This window comes from Sycon ciliatum, chromosome 6, assembly GCF_964019385.1.
Source record: "Sycon ciliatum chromosome 6, ocSycCili1.1, whole genome shotgun sequence".
Lineage (NCBI taxonomy): Eukaryota > Metazoa > Porifera > Calcarea > Leucosolenida > Sycettidae > Sycon > Sycon ciliatum.
This window is the reverse complement of record NC_088648.1, coordinates 34,944,801-34,955,149: the sequence shown is the minus strand read 5'-3', so window position 1 is coordinate 34,955,149 and position 10,349 is coordinate 34,944,801. Positions and strand designations below refer to the sequence as shown.

The 10,349-nt window shown below is 49.0% G+C and overlaps 1 protein-coding gene across 1 annotated transcript; it reads right to left on the bottom strand.

Annotated features, from left to right (window-relative positions):
* Positions 1 to 8,039: 8,039 nt before the first annotated feature.
* On the bottom strand, positions 8,040 to 8,698 carry LOC135820273 (large ribosomal subunit protein eL8-like). Its single transcript, XM_065333590.1, is given in 2 exon segments — positions 8,040 to 8,386; positions 8,389 to 8,698. Coding segments are annotated over 2 exon segments (657 nt in total).
* Positions 8,699 to 10,349: the final 1,651 nt, after the last annotated feature.

Sequence of the window (10,349 nt, the reverse complement as noted above, 5' to 3'; positions counted from 1 at the left end):
CGTGGCATGCCACAGTTGGGGTGAAAAGTTGCGTAACCATTGATTCTGATGCCCGTGCCGATTTACGGGTGACAGGGTTCTGGACCGATAGCCACTGCGCATTATTTGTTACAAGGGTGTTTTGTCCCCACGCGTCAAGCTATCCGTCCAAGTCTCTCCCCTCCCTCTACCGAAGGTTCGAAGGAGGGAAGAAGCGTGGTTACGGTGAACGTGTCAATGAAGTCAAGCATGGCTTCTTCACACCGTCTTCTCCTCCTGTGCTGGGATGGGCCCTGCAGCAGCCGTAGTAGTCAAGAGGCTGGCGTATGGCTTGGCCACCAAACGCAACGCTGCCTATAGTCGCGTTGTAGCTTGGCTGCGGTGCTGCTTGGCATGTTCTCGTCCTTGGATCACGCTCTGTTCACTGTCGTCACTTCGACCTCGCGCCTGTGGACCTTGTTCAGGCTGAGGCGCGTCAGGATCGACATTAGACTGTAGTTTCATCTATCTCCATTCTTCCTGTTGTATGCTTACAGTCCAGCGTGTATTTACCGCCATATTGCCAGGTACGTGTTCACCACCATAATTATGAATAAAAAACTGTTAGTCAAAAAGGCATAATTATTCATACTTCGTTTTGCGTACAGGAAACGTGTCGCTTTGCGAAAACGTTTATCTAAGCTCAAATATGGTCGCCCGATGACTTTCCGCTTACCATTAACAAACTGAAGAATGAATCGGCCTTCTCGGTGGTGCAGGAGTGTCCTGATTTAGGTTTTTTGAAATGTATAGCCTGTTGAATTTACTTTTCGGAGGATGAAGAGTAACCCGTGGCCAAGTAAATTATTCCCTTTCCTTACCCATTGTGCAAGCTCGGGCTAGATACAGATCTATTTCATTCCTTGGTGCTAACCGCTTTAATGCGCTTCCCGAATCCCTTCGCACAAATCATATCCCCATTTCATTTCGCCAGGAATTTGAAAATTTCATTCATCTTGGGCAACCAATAAGACCTTAAGGTCTATTGGGAATGCCCAAGTAAATAATAAAATACAATACAATACAATGTACGGAGCGTACATAACCACACAAAAAACGGAAATCCTGAAACAGTACGTCGAACATCATGCAAACTTTGGTGATTTCCGGGGCTATGAAACACGAACAAGTTTAGTTGCAGCTTGACTGACCTCATCAAAGTGACGTAGTGCACGAACTGCGCTGTTTCTGATCTTATATGCACAGTTGCACACTCTTGTTTATGTAATCTAGGTTGAACACATACCGAAATATGTACAGAAAAACTTAAGGACTGTTGTCAGTTTGCGAGAAATTGACCAAGCGAGAAGCATTAATTCTTTGTTGGTATCTACAATACGTTTCTTCAGAATTCCAAATCTCCATTGCAGCGTATTTCTTGGACTTGAAAATACCGCCATTCCGGCAACAGGCTCTCAGCTGCAACAAATGAATAACTTTGCCAATATTTCGCCCATTGGGCATCATCAGGGCATTGAGGAAGGGGAGGCAAATATACGAAATATAAAGACTAATAATGCAGGCAGGTGAATGTTTTAGAACTAACACATCGTGGTGCCACAAGTGGCAAGGCCAGCAAACTAAATAAACATCACTTATAATGTGACCTAAACAGATCGAAAGAAGAGAAAACTCACACAGACACAATTTGGCAAGAAGGCAAGAATACTAACACTTACACTCAAGTTAACAATCATCACCTGTAAGGTGACCTAAATAGAAGAAAGAAGATAAGACTATCACAGCACCTACAAAAACACTTTGAAGTGTGGGAATGCTGAAGGCGATCTATTATAAAGTGTACGTGCAAGGTACTTCAGGATGTGTAGGTACTGTGTTGTTTGTTTGTTTGTATTTATTTTGATTCCCAAATTCAAACGGGCATAGAACCGAATAACATGACAGCGAATATGAAAATTGTAATGAGGATTAAAACACTTAGATCTTCAGCGTAGAGTCAGCGGTACATTAGAGGGAGATCGGGTACAACAGAAAGAGAACAGAAAAAATCAGATTTCGCTTGTCTTCAGCATCTACAGGGCACAGGTATAGGGGATTACTTGCGTGCGAAACTGCCAAGCGTGATGAATGGCACGGATGTTGCTGGGGAGGGCATTACATAATACAGCACCCTTGCAAGCAAAGCGCCCCCGCACCGCAACCGAATGGGAAACTGTCACGCACAGGCCCAGGCAGATCGGTGCAGAGTAGGGCCGGGGTCAGCGGGTGTTAGCAGGGCTTGCAACTCTGGACTTGACAGTGCATAACGGCAGCGCCACACCAGGTATACTAGCTTCTGATTGAAGACTTCTGCCACACGGAACACTGCCATGCGCTCCAGCAGGTCGCGGGCAGACGACCACGGAGGGCGGCCAAAGACAGCACGAGCCCTACTGCTCAGCAGGAAATGTAGACGGTCGAGGTACCTTCTTTGCCGTGAGCTAGAGTACGCGTTTGAGGCATACAGCAGGTCAGACATTACCTGCTGTATGCCTCAAACGCGTACTCTAGCTAACTGCAAAGCCGGTACCTCTACCGTATCAGGTGATAAAGTCCAGTGGTAGTTCGAGTAGATGGGCGTCGATTCCAGTGACGATCCGGTGACATTCAATCAGTCAATTAGGCGCGGACCATCATCGCAGCGGACTGGTGGTTTGCGTTTCCTTATCTCGATAGCTACAAGCAGTTTCCTTGATGGTAGCGAAGCCTCCCTGCCGATAATCTTTGCCTAGAGGAAGGGCAGAAAGTTGGAAGACTTCGAAGATTGTCGATGCTGGGTACGATAGTTGTAGCCCCAGGAAGCCTTCGCCACCATCGCCCTTGCCTCTCGGTAGTGCTCAGCGAATCGGTCCCTGACCGGCCGCACACAACGTGCAAGACATACAAAAGGCAACATCTTTGACTAAACACTGACTATCCACCATACTCGCATCACATGCACGACACTCCATTGGCCTACCTCTCCCTCTCTTCACCTCCGATCGCTGTTTCTCACGGGGACACACACGTACGGGACTCGACGATCGGACCAACATATCCTTAAAAGAAGGACCAGACACAAAGACAACACGAACATGCGGACTGAACTTTCGAACACGTCGTGAGACACGAGCGGCAAGTGAGTCGTTGATGAAGAGCAGTTTGATGACCGACTTGAATTGGTTGTGTCTACGCTGTTGTTGTTGAGACGGGTGTGTATCTTGTCTCTTCCCCTTGGCTGCTAGACGTGCTGAGTTTATCTCGGTGCATGGATAGTCATTTCTCTCGTTAGCAACTCTTCAATTATGGACATGCTCCTGTCTTCCGCTTCCCCTGTTGATGAGTTACGGATAGCTATCCTCGAAGGAATATGAGAAAGTGCGGGACCAACTTGTCATTGACGACGGAATCCTGTCGCGGAGCTTCAGACTTCCTGCTGCCGAAAGGGTCACCGTGCCGTTAATCCCGGAAACACTAGTGCCTCGTGTGCTGGCAGAAGCCATCGAATATCTGGACATACTAGCTGGACAGTAAATGAACGGGATGCTGCGCGGCATGTGTTGCTTTCCAAGCATGAACGCCCGGTGCCAAGACTTCTGCCGAGATTGTCAAGCATGTAGCGATGCCAACAGCTGTGGAGGTGCGACGGTCCCGCCAGCTCCTCTGGAGATACCCGCGCGACCGTGCAGTGCGCTTCAATACGACACTCTGGAGCTCGGCCATGAGAGGAGTGGACCGTTCCACTGCGTGGTCGTTCGCACCGACGTCTTCACTAAGTGGGTCGAGGTGGTACCTCTGCGACGCCATGACGCTGAGAGCGTAGCGAGAGCGATGACCAGCATCTGCTGCAAATTGGTTCACCGGACGAAGTGCGGTTAGATAACGGAACTGAGTTCCAGAATGCTGTCGTTCGTGCACTGTTCATCCAGTTCGGCGTACGAGTAAAGACGGGAGCGGTCCGACACCCCCAGTTGCAGGGTGGTTTTGAGCGGATGAAGAGAACCATCATCACACTCATGCGGAAGGTCTTGGAAGAGACAGCAGACTGGCAGGCAGAGTTGGAGCTCCTTCTATTCTACTTCCGGACGCGGCCGCACTCAACGACGACCGTTTCACCAATGGTTGCGCTATGGGGCTGGGAATCCAGAACGATCGTTGTGGAAGTGAACGAAGATGCTCGCCTATTCAGCGAGTGGGTAGAGAAGCTGACCGTGTGCATGACATCGTGGAAGCAGAGCTGTCGGCATCGAGCCCTCCACTGCCTGCTGAGAACGTCAGATCACCATATGGTCCTGGTGACGCGGTATTGTTCCGGCGCCCTGGCCGACACCAGAAGCTCTTCCCGCCATTCGAGACAGGATGGCGTGTGAAGAAGATTATATCTCAGTCGACTGTTGTCAGCCAGCATGCAGATAGCGGCGAGAAGGTAGTGAACGTGGACTTACTGAAAGTAGACCCAGCACCGCTAACTACGGAGTCTCCGGATGAGCACGCCAACAGTTCGCACCAGGAGTCCTGCAGCGGCGACAACAATGGCGACGACAGCGATGACGGCAATATCTCCCTCCAGCTAGACTGTGGCGCGGCCGATGCCACCCCGCGCTATGCGCTGCGTCCACCCCCCAGCCGGCAACGCCCGCCTCCGTACTGTCCATGAGCAGTGGCGTCTGCAGGGAGGGAATGTAATGGAAAGCTATGCATGACTGTAGACGCCACTGTGCACTGTTCCCATGGTTACTATTAGTATTCTGTGCTCGTTTGGTAATCTAGCCATGGTGTCTTTGTTCCGTAGGTCTATGCGGTTGCGCATGTAGCCAAGTTCCCGGATGTGTTGTGTAGCCGTTTGCACATGCATATGCAGCATGCTATCCCGTGTGTTGCGGCGGCTGGCAAAAGTCCGACTGCAGCTGAGTTTGTTTGTTGTTCCTTCTTCTAGTTAGTTCGAATTTGCGTAGCTTGTGTCCATTTTGCTAATCTCTCCTTTTCCAATACCATGTATAAACTGTACTATTGAGAGTTGGTGTCGTGTGAGAGTAGCTGTGCGTCGGGGGACGAGGGTTCCACAACAACCCGAATTGCCCCCCACGGCAGCAGAACGGTTCTTCCTTGTACCATCAGCGACCACTTTGCGGTCGTAATGGACCTACCTTTCAAGTGCACTGTGGAACCTCCTGCTGTCTAGTGAAGACTGCTGTCTAGTGCACTTGGAAGACAATAAACGAGCTCAGCGGCCGTACCAAAACTTCCACTCTACCCTCTGTCAGTATACCAGCACTCAGCGAGCAATTCAGTGGAGTAGTCTCCGATCCAAGTAGACCTTCGCAACTATGCCTACCTTGTGGTCCGTCACCACGGTATCCTTTGCGGGAATTCCAGGACTAGTGTTGATGAGGTATTCACCTTCCTCATGAGACTCGATGATCATAAAGCTGAGGGCAGCGATGGTATTCCGGCATACATCCTGAAGCATTGTGCAGCAGCCCTCGCCCCGTCGTTATCCATATTAATTTATGCATCCCGTTCGTCTGGCATTGTGCCCGTCTCCCTGAAGATTGCAAATGTTCGACCCCCTATTTAAGTCTGGTGACAAGAACGCATCTCGCAATTACCGTCCCATATTTTCGCTGCCAATAGCATCGAAGATCTTGGAGAAGATAGTCTACAAACGCCTGTGTGACTTCTTACAATCCCATTCACTTTTGTCCGCCAATCAGTTTGCGTACCGGCCACAACACTCCATGAAGATACCTTGACCTTGGCCATGGACCGTTGTATGTCGTCAGCAGACCACCAGCTACATACTGGAGCAGTACTAGTGGACGCGAGCAAGGCATTCGATAAAGTACGGCACCAGCTCATGATCCAAGATTTGTTTGATTTGGGTGTATCTTCGACTGCGTTGTGTTGTTTTGTGAACTACTTAACGGAACGTCGACAGAGAGTAGTTCTGGTGAGTGGGCAGTGCTCGGGCCTAACTGCATGCGATTGTGGAGTCCCTCAGGGAAGTGTACTGGGTCTTTTGCTGTTTTCACTATATACCATGGACTCCCAACTGTTTGCGGATGACATCCTTCTCGACGCCGCCAGCAGATCCGTAGCAACTCTAAATCAAGTCCTATCAGTTGCTGTGTCAAACTTGGCTGACTACTTACACGGAAAAGGCGTGGTTTTAAACTCCGACAAGACGCAGGTCTTAGCCATTGAAGCATCACGCCGTAGTACCCTGGAACTCAACATCTTCTGCAACGGGACGCCTCTCATCCAGACCACTGCTCGTTTTCTGGGCCAACAGATCGATTCCTGTCTTCGGTGGGACGCGCAGGTCTCCAGCATAGTACGTAAAACTTCCCAGAAGATAACCGCCCTGAGAACCATCCGCCCGTCGCTATCTGAACGCCAGTCGCTCCTCTTCTATACTGCCCTTATACTTCCTGACATGCTTTATGGATCAAACTCGTTCCTCTCTGCGCTCACGGCTCAGCAGCTGCACCAGCGCACTGTCCTCGACAAGCGATGTGTTCGCTGCGTAGCCAATCTACCCTTCGCGTCCCATACCACTCCTGTATACACTCGCCTTTTCCTGACCCCTGTAATTGAAAGTGCCAAATGCAAACTCCGTTTCCTTATTCACCGTGTCCGCACTAGCAGCATCATCCCTCTTCTGAAACATAGAGTAGCCCTCCAACCTCCCAGTAACACACGTGGAAATGAAATATGAGCCGTCAGATGCGAAAAGGGTGCTTATGGCATCACACAGCAAATCGAGTAAAGTGCGTCAGAGTGACAGGCTGTCATGTACAAATAGGTTCCTCGGTTAACTCGGCGAACGTCTTGCGACTGCCGCCCATTGGTTTCCGCCGTGAAGCTTTGGAACACCCTGCCACAGGAACTCACGTCCACTCGTCGTCCAACCCCGTTTAAAAGATTGCTGAAAGTGTTTTTCTCACGACTCCCATCCGTGGCACATTAGCTGCACGTCGCACCTTGCACTCGGCAAACCTGCAAGAAAGCATCACTCCCTGCTCAATACACAGTGTTTCGGGGAATTCACCCCTCATCAGGTGATCTTCAGTAGCCTGAGAAAGATTGTGCCTCAAAAGCACCACTTATATGCTGCTCTCCAGGCCAAACCATCACCAGGGATACAAGCTTAAGGAGACGCGTTCTTTCCAGCGCAACAAACACCTCGTGAAGCCCCCAGTAGCAGCGTGAGTCAGAGTCGCTCATGGAGTTGTGCTAAAAGAATGTTGAGAGCCAGGAGCTTTCAACAACGCTGTCAGCTCCAACAACTACTTGCTCGTCCCCATGAGGTACAACAATACGAACTAAGAAGTTGCGCCTTCGGCAAGTGGAAGGTGCGACGTGCTCCTCGTGTATTGGATCCGGGAATGCGGTTGGCGCAGTGCCCTTCCCGGCCGAGGTAACAGTCATAACACAGATTGCCGCTCGAGGCACACAAGCAGCGAACGAATTTGCCCCCTATCGCACAGCAGACGTTCTACAGCGTTCAAGAGCTGCACAAGCAGAATATGTTGAGGTTTGCATACGGCGTTGCTAGCACAGCCCAGCCCACCAGAACAAGTTTCAAAGTGCTCACAGCCCGCCTCCAGCAAGGACATGGCGTCCGCCTCCCAGTAGCGCAATCAGCAGCATGGTCCATCGCACCGTGGGGCCGTCCTATGGAACACCCTCACCAGCGAAATTCGCCTACTCGACCGTTGGAGTGAATTCGCCATAGCAACACCGCTCTTCACGCCGGCAGGCTGGATATGCAAACTCCATGATTTTTCCCGCCTTCTATGGTCGCAGTCCCATACTTCTGGGAGTAGCCTACACCGCGCTGCTGCTGTTACTGCTTTTGTTGTTGTTGTTGCTGCTGTTGTTGTTGTTGTTGTTGTTGTTGTTGTTGTCGTCGTGAAAGGTAGACCAAAACGAAGCCAGGACTGGTAGTTCAGACTGATAGAGCTCTTAGCTGCAATAATTATAGTGAGGCTGAGAAATATCAGATCAGATGTAGACCAAAATTTAGCCTGTTGGTGATATCAAAATCTCAAAACAGGTGAACAGCAGTGTATTTTTCTGTTTCTGAGTGTGCATGGGAGGGTCTTTCTCTTGGCTTTCTCAAGCTTAGCCATGGCAGCATTGGTCTTGGCTCCCATGACACCACCACCCCAGTGCTTTCGGATCTCGTCGAAGCGGTCAAGGTAGTTCTTGGAGGCCTCGACAATGTTGTTGAGAGCCGATTGGTCCTCGGTCTTGACACCGGTGAAGGCAACAGCGGTAGCGGTCTTCTTGTGAACAAGCTTGTCGAGTCTGGCATTGCCCTTGATGATGACGTATAGGATGCCCATCTTGCGGCAGAGAGCGGGCAGCCAAACGACGATCTCAATGGGTCAACATCGTGGGCAATGACCACGAGCTGAGCCTTCTTCTGCTCAATCAAGTGCGTGATATGGTTGATGCCATACTTCAACACGACTGGCTTCTTGCCAGGAGCAGTCTCCTTGCCCTCGGTCTTCTTCTTGGCCTCCTCCTGAAGACGAACCTTCATTTGCAGCTTGGTCTCAGGGCTGTAATTTGTTGCAAGCTTGAAAATTTGCTTAGCAAGGTTGCGGTCCACAGTGTTAGTGAACTGGGCCACTGCATTGAATCGTATGTTCGGCGAGAGTTCCTGTGTCATCGTGTGCATCTGCTGTTTCATGACCTAGAATTTTTTTTTGATAACTGCATCTACAGCAGCAACTGGCTGAGGTAAGACATCAGATTTGACTGCCCGGAAATTGTAACGGAATTGTGCATGTTGAAGGGGTTTGGTGCCAAAGTTTCGTGAATGACGTGGTTTTGTAAAAAAATATAACATGTTTTTAGTCTTGGAACACACTGCACTGTAACCAACGAGTATTTTCTGCAGTTCCAAATATGTAATTTTTATCTAAAAAAATCTCCTTAGCCAGCTTCTTTGCTTTTAGAACTAAGGGAATTCCAGTGTTGTTCAAAATGTGCAGCTTACTCTATTTGAATATCAGCAGACGATTCAGAGAAGCCATTATGTTTTGTAAAATGTAAATGCTCGTAGAGCCAAAGTCTTGGTCATAGCGGCCTGCTTGCTAATTTTTTTAATCAATATTGCACTTGAAAGCTAATTGTACACAAAGCGTAGTGAAAACATAATTCCTTTCTATTCGAACACCTATCACACGTCAGCAACGTATGGATGGCATACGGGATCGGGTTTGTTGCCGCACCAAATCATGTAGCCTTCCAGCCGGAAGTATAAAAGGTCCAAGACAACACTGAAATGTTTGTCTTGTGCATTGTAACGTCCTGTTTACGCTTCCGTCCAGTCTCTTCGACAACACTCAGAAAAAATGTCAGGGAGGCCAAGACAGTGCCGATACTTCCTCACTCGGCGGGGCTGCAGGTATGGAGAGAAGTGCAAATTCTTCCATTCAGAAAGTAAGTACCTTCCATAGTGGTTTAGAACGTTGGACGTTCTTTTGACCGTTTCAATCTTGTTTCCGGTCTCAACCATAGTGCTAACGTGTGTTTTTTTCTAATTGAAATTTCGTGTTTTTTTCAGGAGTAGTAGAAGTAGCGGCTCAATATCAGTTTCAGCCGCAGTATGTCCAGAAGCAGCAGCCCTCACACCATTCACACCATACAGGGCAAGAGCAACGCAAGCACCACAATCCACAGCACTATGCGCAGCAGCAACATCCACGGCAAGATGCACGGCAATTTCAAGATACACAATACAAGGAACAACAGAAGAAGCTAAAAGCACCGCAGCACACGGCCTCTGAAGAGCCAATGGACACATCGGAGCCGTCCATGGCGTCCATGCAGTATGCATACACCGAGGACCAACTGCATGAGCGAATGGACGAGTCTCCCTAGTCTCGTTTGAAATATTTCTTTTGTTGTAGTCGATCACAATCACCTACGATGTTATAGTCTGGGGCAAGGCCCCCGTTAAACAGTTGGGTACTCCTCTGTTCTTTGTTTGAGTGATTGTTTTGAGCAAAAATAAAATGATATTGTGTGAGTGTAATTTTGTGATTGTATCTGACTTGAGTAACCCATTATGCATAGCCATGATTGAGAAACAGAGGGAACCATATTCAAGTCCTGCTTAGAAGCGGAAGGCATTTTTCCAGCCGTGCTGCGACTTACAGTTAATTGGGAAACTCTTGTCCTGGCGCGAGAGTAACATGGATGCAATTAATACTGGAAAAAATTAAGATTTGGTGGACTTGACCTCAAGCACGGACGAGGGAATCCTGAGCAAAATTTCAATGAAAATAATGTTGACAGTAATTGAAAACGTTGGATGTTATTTAGACCTTTCATTC